At 42.0% G+C, this 16,243-nt stretch overlaps 2 protein-coding genes across 3 annotated transcripts in view; one reads left to right on the top strand and one right to left on the bottom strand.

Annotated features, from left to right (window-relative positions):
• The window catches only part of DNAJC13 (DnaJ heat shock protein family (Hsp40) member C13), a 91,247-nt gene extending 90,036 nt beyond the window's left edge, over positions 1-1,211 (top strand). For both annotated transcript variants that reach the window (XM_061587930.1, XM_061587929.1), the window contains one exon: positions 386-1,211. In XM_061587930.1, the coding sequence (XP_061443914.1) occupies positions 386-483 (98 nt within the window). In that variant the 3' untranslated portion in view covers positions 484-1,211. The remainder of the gene's footprint in view (positions 1-385) is intronic.
• A 1,005-nt stretch (positions 1,212-2,216) lies between these two features.
• Positions 2,217-16,243, bottom strand: part of ACAD11 (acyl-CoA dehydrogenase family member 11) — a 45,445-nt gene continuing 31,418 nt past the window's right edge. Inside the window, exons 14-20 of the mRNA XM_061587934.1 lie at positions 12,239-12,305; positions 10,385-10,470; positions 8,811-8,882; positions 7,992-8,146; positions 6,402-6,518; positions 4,288-4,397; positions 2,217-2,501 (exon numbers count right to left, since the gene is read on the bottom strand). Coding sequence (XP_061443918.1) covers positions 2,387-2,501; positions 4,288-4,397; positions 6,402-6,518; positions 7,992-8,146; positions 8,811-8,882; positions 10,385-10,470; positions 12,239-12,305 — 722 coding nt within the window. The 3' untranslated portion in view covers positions 2,217-2,386. The remainder of the gene's footprint in view (positions 2,502-4,287; positions 4,398-6,401; positions 6,519-7,991; positions 8,147-8,810; positions 8,883-10,384; positions 10,471-12,238; positions 12,306-16,243) is intronic.

Raw genomic sequence — 16,243 nt, 5'->3', positions numbered from 1 at the left:
TAGCCTTGGTCTCAGTCAGTAGAAAAATAATAATCAAGTGCAGGGTCAAGTTCAGATATTCTTAACTGTTCTGTAACCTTTCTGCGGAGTATAGTTTGAAAACCTCTGGTATATGTATGTTTTTGTGGGTGTCCTTTGCAATTGATTTAAAACCTAAATCCTAGGTAACATGCTTACTCAGTGACTGATGATGGAAACACAAGGAGCAAGTAATTTGGAAATCAGCTTCGAGAAATGTAACCTGGATACAAATGATTAGGCAGCTAAGTTCATCTGAACTGAATTAACAACTTGAAAAACACTCAGCTGATGATTATGCTTTTGATTATCAAGCTTTTCTTTTTTTAAAAAAAAAGTTCCCCCTCCATCTTTCTCCCTATAACAGGTCCTGGAGTTGCTGGTTACCTTACTGCAGGGAGATCTTCATCAGTTCTTCCCAGTGTCCCCCCTCCAGTAGACCATGAAGCTGCAGATAACAGCTAGAGGACATGAAACGCCTTTGCAACAGGCTCCCAAGACAGACTGGCTAGTGATGAGGAAGGCCCCATTCCTTGGCCTAAACCCTTAAAACAAATTCTGCCTGCCTTTCCAGTTTCACGACAGTGTTATTCCTTTTTCTATGAATATATTTTTTTTAGGAAAAAAATTCATGATTCTATCACACTGTAACATAAGAAGAAAAGTACTTTGTGGATCAGCCTAAATGGGTACACAGGAATTTTTTTTCTTGCTGTACGTAAGCACATTTTGTTCCTTTATATTTTTGTTTACAAGACTGTGAATCAAACACTTTTCCTAGTTTTTGTATTTTATGAACTGGCATGACTGAAGTTGAACTGCAGTCTTGAAGAATTGGGCTAAATCACTTGATCCTCCCAACCTCACTAATAGAACATTTCTCCTACTACTCTCCAAGTTGGACATGATAAATCCTCCCGAAACTTGACAGACTTGGTGTTTGCGTATCTCCTCAATCATTAACATTTCCTTCACGAGACCTAATAAGATATTTGTATGTATAATGGGCTTTACCAAATTGAAAAATTAAAATGCAGCAAAAAAAATACTATTTAAAAATGATGTTAACATGTTATATAAAAGCATAGTGTAATTGTGATATGTTCTATACATTATCCAGTATATAAAACTTTCTATATTGAATGTACATTATACAGATAATTGGTATGTATATAAAAATTTTAAACAATAAAGGGAACTGAAAGCCTTGTTAATGTGACAGATGTGTACTTCTGCCATTCTATTCCTTTGTAAACCTGGAAAGAAACCAAGGATGGTTTTGTATTTTTTTCAGTGGAGTTTTGCTTCTGTTGGGATGAGATGCCTGAAATGTAGCTGCATCCTGAATTCATGAGGGCCTATCTCAGGGATGTGGAATCTGTGGCCTGCCAGATGTTACTGGGCTACGACTCACATCATCATCCTTGTCCATTGGCCATGCTGAGAGTTAGAATCCAACAACATCTGGAGGACCACAGGTTCCCCGGTCCTGCTCTAACTAGACATTGCAGGGGATGTGTGGTCAACTTGCATTTCCCCAGTATGGGAGCAATGTGAGTCAGAAGCAGATATGTTTCTTTGAATGTTTAATCTCGAGAGGTTGTTTGCAATTGCTCCAGCAAGTCTGAGTATTAGTGGATTGTTGTCTGTGACAGCTGTAATCAATGAGGCCCTGGGCTGTGGCTAGCCCTGTCTATCTGGCCACTGGGACTCATCCCCAAATCATACATCCTCACCAGCCCTGCTTTGCCACCCTCCATAAATGGCTTGGCTGGAATGTGTCCAGGAACGCTGATAATGCATTTGGTGTGCCTGTATGGAGAATACAGCAGGATGTGTGAGTAAATTAACATTTGTTGCCCCACCCACTTTTGCTTCTAGCCCTGTCCATGGTGACTGAAAAAGGTTTCCCACTCCTGCTTTAAACAGAAGAAGCTTTGTGCAAGACCCATTGTGTAACTTGAGTAGGAATCTTTTGTTTTACGCAGTCCAGCTGCAGGAGAATGCATCAATACTCTGATACAAGATCTACTGCTCTTAGATTTGTGTTTAGATGGCCCAACCCTTCAGCAAGTTACATAACTGGATTTCCCCGTTCTTAGTGAAGCCATTATGTATACAGAAACACAGCACTCGCTGAGATAGTGATTTGAGTATTTATCATGTGAAAGCTCAGTAACGGAATCAATACTAGTAGGATTAGTAAGGGTTAGTTTATTCCAGATGTATCCATAAATGAGAATAGTGTCAAAAACTACAGTACCACCAACAGTTTCAGTTAACTTTGTCATTACTCTAAGCCCGCCAGCCTAATTTTAAGAAAAAACCACTTCAAATGATTGTGGTACCATCAGGACTGAAGAAAATATTAGAGATGGGCATGCAGTTGCTTGGCTTGGTCAAGCAGTTCTAGTTTCGCAATCGCTGAGAGGTGAACTTCATCAGGCCCATCTGCTACACGTAAGGTCCGAATATAGGCAAACCTGCATAAGAATGGACAGATCAATTCAAGGTGGTCTTGCCATTTCAGCACTGCAAGAGGGAGACTAGTTTGTGCTTTAAGTCTCTGCTATTTATATCACTCCCCATTTCTTTAACAGGCGAATGGCTGCTGCACATGATACAGGCAAGATCACTCTAGCCCAGCTTTCCCCAACTGGTGCCTTCCAGAAGTTTTTCAGTACAACTCCCATCATTCCTCACCATTGGCCATGTGAGTTGGGGCTCACGGGAGTTGTAGTCCAAAACATCTGGAAGGGAATAGGGGGAAAGCTTGAGTCTAAACAAAGTTTAGCACTAAAGGGCCTTCATACTTTCAGTGCAGGCAGTGGGACTATAAAATTTACAACTTCAGCAGAATCATGATTTATGTTTTTCATAGAAGGGACTTTGGAGGTCTAATCCAACCACCATCACCAATGCAATGCACAATCCAAGCGCAAGTTGTAGAGTACAGTATACGGATTTCTGCTGGGACACAATTTTCTGACTATACTACAAATGTGTATAAATTTGATGCATTGATTCATAAGGTTTACTGTAGATTTTAAGTTTTCATGTAAACTGCCTGAAAATCCATATTTGGATACAGTAGGGCCCCACTCATAAGGCGGGTTATGTTCTGGACCCCTGCTGAAAAGTCGAACTCATTAAATAGAATGGCGCGTAATGCCTGAAAAACGCCATAAGAGCAGAACAAGCGCCGTATGAGTGGGGCTTTAGTCTAATTGAGACCGCTGCATTAACAAAGAGCTGTAAAGCGAAGCGCTGTAAAGCGGAGCCCTACTGTACAGGAATGTTCTTAAAATGAAGCTCAGTTACTGTTCATTTTTTATTTTAAAAAATCCTTAAGTTATAGATTAGAATGTGAGCAAAGAAAAACTACTTTAATTCAGTCCTAAATATGAGCAAGCTAAGTTGGCAACCTGGAGACAGTATGTTCAAGCTAATCTGCTCTGGGCAGTTACCAAGGCCCACTGCTGACACCAGCATTGACCTGCCATCAGCTGATTCCGTGAGTCTAAGCACTCCCCCCAAACTCTAGTGTCACTCTGGAGCATTGTAGGAAATTAAGATAGCAACTGTGGGAAATGAATTTTAATTTCCCATAATGCCTCAGAGCAATGCTATGGGTGTGTAAAATTCAGCTGTCCACTACTGCCAGCAGCAGTCATCAGGAGATCAATTGATGTCGGAAAATGCCCACTAGAGGACCAATTTACCAGGGCTCCCTTCAAAGCAGGAGACAACCCTGATATTATTACCACACACCTGTAAGTCCTCCAAACTAAATACAGCTCAGCCAGTATCGCCTGGTTCACACAATGCTAAGTTATTATTGGTTTGTTATGATTCAAACCAAGCCGAACAGCCTAACTATGGTTTGTTGTCTGCTTACATACCATAACTTTTTTAAACTGTGGTTTGGTGTTATGTCTGAATCCGGCAGCCTTGATTAACCCTGGTTTGTTTGACCAACCCCACCCTGCTACAGAGGTATAAAACAAGAGCAAGCTTTGGAGAAACAAGGCGTGGCTTGTTAACTTGTGAGAGAACTTGTGGTTTGTTAACCATGATTAAAACAAACCATGACTTAGCATTATGTGCAAATATGGCCTATGTATTGTAGCCTGCCAGGACCTTGAAAATACATCTGTGTATTTGCCATTCCATTCAAAAGCAACCAAAGCAACTTTTAGTGAGCCATCATGCCTCGTGGTGGGACGTGTTTGGCTTGCACTATTAGGCTGTTCTAATAATTTCACTTACATTTGAGCTAATGGGAAGTCTTCAGAGAATCCAGCACCTCCACAAACCTGAATGGCACAGTCAATCACTTTAAGGACTGCTCTGGGTGCCACCACTTTGATCATAGCAACCTGTAAAGGGGAGTGGAAACTTGATTTTTGTATTTGTTTGGGACCAAACAAACAAAACCCTATTGCAACAGACTTGCAATTCAGAACAGATGCGGAGCATCCCCATGCCATTGGACAGATTTGTGAATGTTCATTTTTGTAACGTGCCTAAAAGCTAGGGGGACTTTAGGCAGGTAGAACCCCAACCCCGCCCTTTGTTAATATGTATGTTTTTTGTCGTGGGCTGTTGATGCAGTTGGATGATGAAGTTTCTACAGTAGCTTCTGGGGAAAAAACCCAAAACAAGGTCAATCAAGTATCTAATCAAAACCAGTAGTCACTGACAGTCAGCCCAAATGAGTACAATGCTTCTTGAGAATTCGGTGAGTTTCATCTTTTGGTAAGCTTCCAGGAGTTTCACAATTGAATAGGACAGCCACATTGACCTCTCTATACTGTGACTAGAGTGTCAGACTGGGTGTTAGAACAAATAAAACCAAAACTGTCACTAGAAGCTAAAATGATGAAACTGAAGCTATCATACTTTGGACACATCATGAGAAGACATGATTCACTAGAAAAGACAATAATGCTGGGGAAAACAGCAGGGAGTAGAAAAAGAGGAAGGCTAAACAAGAGATGGATTGATTCCATAAAGGAAGCCACAGACCTGAACTTACAAGATCTGAACAGGGTGGTTCATGACAGATGCTCTTGGAGGTCACTGATTCATAGGGTCACCATAAGTCATAATCGACTTGAAGGCACATAACAACAACAACAGAGTGTCAGACTAGGACCAAGAGACCCAAGTTCAAATCCCCACTCAGCCATGAGGCTCACTGGGTGTCCTTGAGCCAGTCATTTTTTCTTGGCCTAACCCACCTCACAGTGTTCTTGAAGATTAAAAAGAAGGAGGAGAGGAACCATGTATGCTCCATGGAGGAAACGGCCCAAAGTTAAATTAATTATTGATCAAACTGAACTCACTTTCTTGAAAGCTGGAAGACTAGGTGTTCCAATTGCTGTAATTACTATGATAACAATCTACCATGTGTAGGAAGATGCTGAGTCAGATCATTGGTCCATCTAGCTCAGTAGGGAACAGTGGCTCTCTGGATTTTCAGGCAAGGTGCTCATTCAGCCCTCTCTGGAGATGCCAGGGATTGATCTCATGACGTTTTGCATGCAAAGTAGATGCTCTACACCTGAGCTAAGGCCCTTCCTCTCTGCCTTAAATTCACAATGTGTTTACAAGAAAAAGTTACAATGAAAATCATAAACAGTTGCTGTATTTGCCCAAATACACACAAGTGGGATTGTGTGGGTATGAAAGATACTTTTTTTGCTATGTGCTAGGGATAGAAAGATCTGTCACTTTTGGTTCTTTCCGTTTCTCATTTTTCCAATGTCAAATTCAGTTCTCTACATTTCCACAGCAATTAATTTTTTTTAAAAATCCTCATGCAAATTCTCCACCATTTTAGTGCGAATTTGTCCAAATAAACACTTTTTTGTAGGCAGTTTTGACAAACGTCCACATTTTTGCAAGACATTTCCCATCGCATCATGCTTTTTGCCTGTTATGTTCATATATTCATTTTTATGCATATTTTCCCCTAATACGTGCATTTTTGTAAATATTGTTTAGTTGGCAGACTGCATCCCAAAATTCTAATAAATGCAAATTTCGAAGGACGATTGTGTTTCGGTTCTCATATTGTTTCGGAAAGTGTGAATTTGATAGATTCTACTTGAAATGCGAACTGAATCAAAATTCTCACCCATCCCTATTATCTGCAGGGATGGTAAAATTCCACTTCCTAGGTCACGAGTAGCCAATGTAGTGTTCTCCAGGTGTGTTTTGGACTAAAACTCTCATCAGCCCCAGCCAACATGGCCAATGGTCAGGGATGGGAGCTGTAGTTCACAACATCTGGAAGGCACCCCTTGGGATACGCTTGACCAAGGTACATCTCCTAACAAGATGCAATTTTTTCCAGCTTGCAAGGCGTGACCGGTTACCTCTTTTCTGGCTTCTTTGTTGCCCACGGTGTCTATTTTGCTGGCTGCTTTTAACGTAAGCAATCTTGCCTGCTCAATAGCAATGCGGCATTCAGCAATCCAGTGAGCCACAACTTCCTACAGGGTCATAAAGATTTTTAAAAAAATGTGAAAATTCCACTGTTAAGTAGCATAACCAACCTTACTATGCCTTCTACTAGTGATCTTACCGAAAGTGAGTACTGTCTAAAGTCACAGGTCTAAGTGTCAGCTGGAAGATGCTTTGAAAAATCAGGTCCATGAACAGATGTAATAAAACCAGCACTTTTTGATAATGTTGATAGAAACTTTAGGAGTTATACTTTTTCAGTTTGCATTTTCAGTTTATTTTTTATAATTTGTTGTCTGATTGTCTGTTCATGAGGGCCTATAGAATGTCACACATGGGGACACAGGAGCTGCCTTATGGAGAGTCTCCATCTAGTCCAGAATTGTCTCTTCTGATTGGCTATGGCCCTCCAGGATCTCAGACAGGGCCGTCCCTGCCATTAGGCAGAGAGTAGCAGTCCCTAGCTGTTTCTCCTGAACCCCTCACCATTCCCCTCTGATGTCACATAGCCTCTTCTAGGTCCTCTAATCTGACCTGCTGTCTTAGATGTGGTGGGAGACACTATCCCATCCCTACTGCTGAACTAAGATTCAACTGTTAACCCATTAGATTCTGGCAGTAAAACTGGGAGGGAGCGCCATCTTGTCCTTTGCCTCCGGCAGCAAAATGTCTTGAGCTGGTCCTGGGCTCAGACAGGGATTTCTCATCACCACTTGCTCATCTTTTTAAAAGCAAACCAAACTAGAGATGCCAGGAGCTGCACCTGGGACCTTCTGAATGCAAAGCATATGCAGTCCTACTAAGCTATGGCCCCCATGGTGTGACTGCTGCCTCTCTGCTCAAAATCACCACCCTCGTGGAGCTATTTTTTTCTTTAAAGGAAAAGTAATCAAATGGCTTTGTTATCTAACTGGCTATGACTGCCACCAATGGAAAAGAAGCACCTCTGGTGATATTTGGGTAGTGGAAATGGTGCCAGCCAGTTGCCCCTCTTTATCCAGTGAGAGATGTTGGGTAGGCAAATATATTGGCACTTCTTCAGCACGGCAAACACTGGAGCAATTCCTTTGAAATCTGCTTTATGTCATCACGCTCTACTGCTGCAGCAACTGTTCAGCTTTTGGCTGCCAAGAAGATGTAATGCACAACTTAATGGTGCTCTTAAAACCATGGTGTTAGGGCTGGTTCAGTTACAGACTTAATGATCGAAATCCTATCCGAGCCCAGGGCAAGCCCAAGACATTTTTGCTGCCTGAGGCAAAGGACAAGATGGTTCGACAGTTGAATCTTACTTAACAGTAGCAATGGGATAGCATCTACCACCATATTTGGCCCAGTTTTGGATCCAGCCTGCAGTCCTGATCCAGTTCCTCACCCCTGATATAGCACATAAACATTATCCTTTCTAGCATGTTACTGAAGCCTAGCCTCTTGTTATCAGCTGTAATGCACCTCTAACCTAAGGAAAAATGTATAGATAAAAAATTAGCAGCTGAACTCACATGATGGTACAGCTTCTTCCCGAATGTCACCCTCTGGGCCGAACGCTTGCACAGGATCCGCAAAGCAGTCTCAGCTGCCCCTATTGACCTCATACAGTGGTGGATTCGGCCTGGCCCAAGTCTTCCTTGTGCTATTTCAAATCCCCTTCCTTCTCCTGTGTCAAAAAAAGGAGAAAGGTAAGATCTTTCCAATTATCTTTCATTTGCCTTTGTGACAGGAGTTTGCCTGTGCACAACTAATGTGGGATCATTTCATAGCTAACATAGTACAGTGGACAGATCACTGACATTTCTCTGGGGAGACATGAAAGCATACAAAATGGCCTTATACCAAGTCAGATTATTTGTCCATCTAGATCAGTATTGTCTGATTGGACTTGCAGCTGCTCTCCAGGGTCACAGTTAGGTCTTTTTCCCATCACCTGCTCGCTGATCATTAAAAAAAAAAGATAAAGCAGATCAGTCAACTGTGTATATGTATCAGGATCACATGTCAGGACTTAGTGATGGAAACCCAGCACAAGAAAGGGGCTCCTTTGCATTTAAATGTTCCATGCCCCAATAGAACTGAGAGTAAATAAAGGGTCCTCTTACCACACACAACAGGGTAAAGGTATAGAAGGCAAGGCCCAGCCCAGGCAATCCTGCCAAAAGACCAGCTTTTGCCAACCTGGAACCTTCAAATGCTTTGAACTACAACTTCCATCCAGCGTCGTATGGCCAGTCCAAAACATTTGGAGGGCACCAAGTGGGAGAAAGCTGCAGCAGAGGTTTGTAGAGCTCTCCAGAGACTGCCAGAGGAGGAATGTTGAGACTCACCAAGTATTAAATGAGAGACGGGTACCCGAACAGCATTAAAATGCACTTCAAAATGTCCACCATGAAAATAATCTATAATGTTGTGAAAAGAACAAAGGCAAATGTCAATTGCAAGAAACTGTTAGTGTCATTAGATGGTATTCAATGCTAGGCCTACTCAGAGTAGACCCACTGAAGTTAGTAGGCATGACTAACTTAGCGTCATTCATTTTAGTGGGCCTGCTCTGAGTAGGACTAGCATTGAATGCCACCCTGTGTGTTTAAAAAGCACAGGACATGTGCCTTGTCTTTCTCTGATATGCACATTCCAGCAAACAGCCCTTTAAAGGACAAATCACCAGTTTTTTTTTTATCCCAGTCGTTGTTGATTGCTTGTTCAGGGCAAACAAACTACAAAGCAGAAAGCACGATGTACTGGTTTTCAATTACAGGTTTTGACCTTAGGATGGCTGCCAGCATTTATTTCTTTTCTCCCTTTCTTTCCTTTCTTCTTTCTCTTTTTTGTGCTGCACGTCAGGGTGCCAGCACATGAGGGCAAATGGTTTTCACAGGTTGCATCCTCTCCATAAGTTAATTCTGTTTTTTTGTGAAGAAGGAACGTGGGCAACACTGTTTTGAAAAGCTTCCCAAATTTCTCTCTCCCACCTGCTCTCTCTTTTTGTCTTTGCAAACATGGGAAGACTCTGTGCTGAGGAGGAGGGACAATTCATGCAGAGCATGGCATCCCACAGCAGTAAATGCTGGGTCAAAGGATTAATAATATTTGAAAGGGGAAACTATTTGTGGGGTTTAAGGGCCCAGATCCCAACTCTGACTTGTACTCAGTTTGTAGCCTTAGGCAAGTGACTTGTTTCTCAACGTCACTAGCTTGCCTTCTGTAAACTGGATGTCGCAGCAGCCATTGTAGGGGTAAAGGATGGTTTGGGGGCTCAGGACTCACCCCTGCCTTGCACAAGCCACTTGCCTTCCTCTAGTCTAGCACTGTTTCTAACAGTGGCCATGGATAGACAAGGGCAGTTAGGCAAAATTAGGTGAAAGCAAGAAATCCCCCTCTACTATAATGCTACTTCTTCTCTGACTGCTAGAACCCGGCGTACTTCACTGTGAGGACAAATGTGATGAAGATATAGTTGATAATGAGTGATCATGAAATCACTCTGTGAACAATCTCTTTCATTGTTGGAAAATGTAACCAATTGGATATTTCACTGGGAAAGAGAAGACCTGCTGGTTAAGAGTGGTGGTGGTGGTGGGGAGGAAGAGGAGGATAATCTAATTTTTTAAGAAACAATTGAATGGATTAGGCCATTCATTAGTAAAATGTGCTGATATTCATGCATGGCAGGTAAACATACTATCAGACATTTTTTAAAAAAAAAAATACAGTCCCCAGGCTTCACTAGGCACAGAAACGGACAAAGCTGGGATGAAACTTGGCACATCAGAAAGCAAGGTCAATAACAAAAATGTTTATTTGTTTATCAGGCCAGTTCAGATAGCACTAAAGCTACCAGACTGCAGCACGTTTAACTGTCAGGCTAGTAAAATAACAAGTGTTTGGCAAACCAACTTACCAAAGTATCCAAAGACTGAAAGAGGCCTTATAAGTTTGACGCCTGGTGTATCCATTGGCACAATGATCATACTGTGCTGTTTATATCTAATCAAAGCAACAACAACAAAAGTGATGTTGGATATTAGACTAATTAAAAAAAACCAGAACATGAGAATGGGAAGGTGGCTTCTACATTGTTACAACCTCTACCTCTTGAGCAGCAGCTCCTCACCAGTAGCACTAAGTAATAGTGATCGAGGTGGGGGGGGGGGACAGGCTCTGTGCTCTCATTGGCAAGAGCAGGGGGTGGATGCCAGAGGAAAGTAGAGTCCATTGATACACTGGCCAATCCAGGTATCCACCAGAGCACTACAGAGTTCTCTGCAATATTACCAGCCACAGCATAGACCTGGCTTGTGTCCTGGCTCAGCTAAGTATAAGCTGAGAAGAAAATAAGCTTAGAAGCTTAAGGACTGTAGCTCAGTGGTACAATATCTGCTGTAATGAGGAATCAAATATTGGGAATTTTTAATCTTTGATCCATCTCAGTGAACCAGAGTTTGGAAAGCCGCCAACAGCAAAGATTCCTGGGAGACAGCCCCTCTGTGACCTCTGAGTACATATCTTGCAAACCTGAAGGTATAGACTTCCTGACTCCTATGGAAATTTGGGGAATGTCACCCAGTAAGAATAGGTGCTCCTTTCAAACAAAGGAAATGTTTATGATAATCTAGGCCTTCAGGAGGAAACAGAATAGCTCCTTTCAAACTAGGAAGTGTTGTGCGTCTCTAAGCCGTTGAGAAAGAATAGCTCCTTTCAGGCTGGGAAGTATTGTGCATTTCTAAGCCTTTGGAAGAAACAGGATAGCTCCTTTCAAACTGCATAACCATTATGATAATCTTAAAGGAAGAGACAGAACGTTAGGAGTTCACAGGTGGGAGATCGCAGTCATTATCTGGGAATCCCCCAAGGAATGGTTTCTGGAAAAACAATACATTCCTTGACTGATGATCCTAAATTCTTTCATTGTTCTTATTTGTCACATCCACATCTTCCTGGAGACATTTACATTGGGTTTACACAGGGGTCAGTTTAGTTAGGAAAAGGTATAAAACATGAGGAGTGAGAAGGGGAGGGCAGTTCCTCCTTTGGGAGGGCTCAGCAGCTGCTTTTCTTATCAACGCACCCTAGCCTCCTGGCAGAGCTTCAGAGCTACGGATTTGGGTGAGAACTTTCAAATCTAGCGCTGGTTACACAAGGGCAGAGCTTTTGGCTCATTGGGCTAGATACGAAAGTCTCTCTCTCAGCCTTAGTCTTGCAGCAATTTTCCAGGAAAGGTATATGCAACTTCTGAGCCTCTTTCTTTCCTTTTTTCCTTCTGTGTGGGTGAGTTTGATGTGAAAGCGTGCATAACTTTAGTCTCTTTGCTTCAGTCTATCCAGTGTTGCTGAATGAATGAATAATAGTTAGAAAGCTGCTCATTGTTAACTGTAATTGTAAACTGCAATATTTTTCCTTGTTTCTTCTCTCAATAAAACCACTCTTTATTTTACTTTCTGTGTATGTGTCATTGGGTTAAGGGTAAAATTATACATGTTCTGGGGGGTGACGGGCGGGTAACTCTAGCAAAAGATCCTGCTGCTCTCTTTACAGGGGAACTTGCATTTCTAGTGAGCTCTGCTCATGAGGAAGTTCAAGGTCCCTGCATAACACTGCTTTGCATGCAGAAGGTACCAGGTTCAAGCCCCAGTATCTCCAAGCAGGGATGGGAATGTCCCATCTGACACTCTGGAGAGCCGCTGCCGATCAGTGTAGACAATACTGAGCTAGACGGACCAATCGTCTGGCTCAGTTACCATGGCTTTCTTCTCACCTGGATGCAGATGTATTTTTATCTCTGGCCATCACAATAGCAAACTTGCAGTTTGGATCTCCAGCCCCTAAAAAAAGAGAGCAAAAACAAGACTTCTTAGTGAACAGTTCTGGGTTGGCATAAAAACCTGCAGTATGAATCAGCCTTATTTAGCCATAAATTACATTAAGTAATAGAACTTGCTTGCAAGGAAATGTGAGTCTCCAGTTAGGAGACACCTCCGCCTGAAAACTTGGTGAGTTACTGCCAGTCAGAGTAGACATAACTGGGCTAGTTGGAGCAACCGTTGACTCAATATAAGGTAGCTTGTAGATCTTCAACCAGTGGGTTGGGACACCAGTCCAGGTGGGTTGCAGCAAAGCTGTTGCCTCAATGTTGGGACTCCAGCTCAGGCTGATCAGACCAGAGGAGCACTACATGCCGTGCCTGGACTAGGATGAATTATTCTGAGGAGACACTCATTTTATCAATTTCCTGAAGAAGGACAAGTTCCGAAATGCGTTGAGCTCACAATAAATTTCATCTAGCACCAGAGCTTGTCTCTCTTTCCTGCCCTTTGTTTGGTGCTGTTCCCTTTTGTTTCTGCCTAAAATCAAGTGTAAAAAAATCACTCATTTTCATCTGGTAGCAATGCTAAGGTAACACTATGGGTGGTATTCAATGCTAGTCCTACTCAGAGTAGACCCACTGAAGTTAACAGTCATGACTAACGTAGGTTCATTAATTTCTATGGGTCGGAAGGGAGAAAATGGCCGATGGGGGAGGGCTATCCTCCCTCCAGCTCCGTAAGCTACATCTATCTTTTTGTCCAGTTCCTAGTCTAACAGGTTTTAGGGGCTGAATTATTTTTAGTTCTACTGTCTATTAATCACGGGCAAGTTTTAATAGCCTCCTTTTAGTCTATTAGTTGCTATTTTATCGCCTGCCAAGACCTCCTCCCTAACGTAAATAACTTAGGGGGAGCTGCCTGTTAATGACCCATGGAGGATTCCTTGGATTCCCTGGATATTCTTGAAAGGGAAACTCTGCCTATTCATTCCTTATCTTCCGGGAAACGTTGCCATCAATTTTAACAGCATTCGTTTTTTAGTCTTAGTCACAAAATACCTCGCGGTAGTATTTTGACCATTTACTTGGACTTGAGACTCTTAAAGGGGCTTGCCATGGTTTTTACCAGAACATCTTATAGAGATAAAGGGATTCCCTTAGAAGATGGTCTAAAATCAACACGAACAGTACAGAAGCAGCTACAAATCACTCATTTTTTTGCCTCAAAGCAGAAGGGCAAGGATAATGCACAGGATAATTTCAACTCTTCCTGGGCCGATAATACAGATGTTGATATTACCCAGGGTCCAATTGTGGCTCTACAACTTTCGGATTCAAATCCCCCCAATTTGGACTGGTCCCTTGATACAAAGGGGATCTTACCAAGGGTCTGCTTATCCTCTTCCTCCGCCAATCTAGCAGTTGAACTGAAGATGGCGGAGAAGTTCCTCCCATCTATTTTATCCAATTCATCGGCTAGCTCTAAAGTGGGAGCATACACACAGGGGGACCCTCCTCCAATAGACTCAATGCCCTTTCTGTGTTCTCCAAATGCAGATTACAGGGATGTACCACTTATCTTAGATCCATGTCAAAGTGTATATAGTTCTTTGTATCCAAGACTGGCAGTAATAGAGATGGAACTTGTTTATATTAAGAACTTTCTAACTGAGACAAACAAACTTCTGACAACTCTTGTGGATGAATATAAGCACCTCCACCATCTCCACCAGTCCGAATCTTTCCCACTAAAGGGTGAAACCAAGTTGGTTCACATTCTAACCAGTGTGGGGGGCAGCCCGGGGTTACCTCAGAATCCTTCTTGATGTGTTAAAAATACCAAGAAATGGAAACATAAACGTCATCTTAGAATGAAGCAACTTCATCATAAGAAAAAGTAAAAAAACATCAAGAACTTAAAATCGGCACAGAGGAGGACAAAGAATATGAACTTTTTGAGGCTATTCAAGCTATTGGATCCTTTGACAGAGAATAAGTCAAAGCGTCATAACATCACTTCCAATCAAGGTACAAGCCTGACGACACCGCTATTGCATCCGGACCCTGTTCTACAGCCTGTGGCCTCGTCTATACCATACTTAAGCAATCCTTCGGCTCTTGAAACTCTGGACTTAGACAATTCTGTATGCCGAGAGACCCAGATGTCTTCAGTGCCTGCGCCAGTGATGGCGTCGAGGAAATGTGCTAAGCACTGGAAACTTCAACTTATTCAGGATACAATAGCAATAATATTTTTATATGATTTAGGCGTGTGTGATAGATACACTTTTGGGAAACCCCAGATTATAAACGTCATCCAACCCTTCTTGCCAGAGCGGCTGAAGCCCTCTGATATAGTTAAAATGAAAATACTTTATAGTGCCCCGGTAAACTCTAAGATTCTGCTGACTTTTGGTAATGTGAATATAGTGAAACATATCCACGCAAATAGACATCTATTATTTTGTCATGGGATTGGCGTACAAAGATTTTTTAGGGATTTATCCGATCCATTGCCCATTTGCCATAGGACTGGTCAATCAAAAAAAACCTTAATTTGGAAATGTTACAACTTTTCCCTTAGAGACCCTTTTTGTGGTCCATCTGAGAAAGAAAACGCTTTAACTACTCTCCCCTCAAATTCAACTCCGTCCTTTTGTAATAATGAACTGCAGCTAGATCCTTTTATTGAGGAGGAAGCTACTCTTCTTAATACTTTTTCAGAGCTGCCTAAGTTGGAACAGCAAAACATTATTTTAAGACTTAAGAGATTAACTTTCCATCTAGTAGGTAAATTTGGTGACTCAGTCCCCCTTTTAAATATGCAACCTCAAAGGGAGATGAAGCCAGGGAGAGCCTTTTCACATCAGAAGCAGATACATGCCTCACCTAGGCACCAAAAGCAGGCTCCTGCTCCTTGATCCCCTATTTGTGATACTCCTTCTCTAAATTCGGGTCCTCCCTGTATTCCGACTCAGAAATTTTATCTGAATACGAATTCAATCTCTTGATGGACAGATCTTAGAATCTTAGAACAGCATGAAATGGGATCCCTTTCAAAATGTAACCCAGTGGAGTTACAATCCTCCCATAAGCAGTATATTTCAAATGTAAGTAGACCTGCTAACACTTGTGAAGTCATTACTCACCTTAGGGAAACCAACTCTATAGATACCATAGCAGAATCCCCTGATGAACTTCTGTCTACCTGATGCCGTCCTCCTTGTAGACCGAAGTTATGCTTTAACATTCTCTCCTGGAATATTGCGGTTTGGACGTCTAAGTTGGTAGACGGCGCTTTTTATGATTTCTGCATGCAATTCCAGGTGCTTTGCATTCAGGAATCATGGGTAAATTCCCCTACTTTTCCTTCACTGCCCGGCTATGCAGTTTATACATTACCGGCAGTCAAGTCGGATTGTGGAGGTAGGCCGAGTGGCGGCCTAGTGACTTTGATAAAGGTGGACCATAACCCCACCATTCAGTCATTTGATTTAGTTAATAATAAATAAATAAAAAATAATAAAATTTTACTTGTTAGTCGCCTATCTGTCCGACTTAACGGACACTCTAGGTGACTTACATAGAATAGAATATACAATATACAATCAACACATTCATCAAATTAAGTCAAATAATATTCTAATAACTCAGATTACTTGGTCGTCTGGCTGTAAGATCTTTTTGATCAATGTGTATTGTCCCCCGGTGTCATCTAAGCACGCATGCCCTTCATTCTGGTCGGACTTAGACAATGTTCTGGACTCGTTATATCAGTCCTATTTACACCCTTTAATCATATTGGTAGGGGATATGAATGCTAGGACAAATGCTAATGACAAAATGGAAAAAGGACATTGAACAAGAAATTATGGAATAATGGATACCCTCCCAGTGTTCTTTTAGCTCTTGGACATGCCAAAGCTAAGGCTACTATCTAACAGCAAATTTGGGATA

This window comes from Rhineura floridana, chromosome 10 (genome assembly GCF_030035675.1).
Source record: "Rhineura floridana isolate rRhiFlo1 chromosome 10, rRhiFlo1.hap2, whole genome shotgun sequence".
NCBI classification, from domain to species: Eukaryota; Metazoa; Chordata; class Lepidosauria; order Squamata; family Rhineuridae; genus Rhineura; species Rhineura floridana.
Note: the sequence above shows the minus strand (reverse complement) of the source record. Positions and strands in the feature narration are given on the sequence as shown.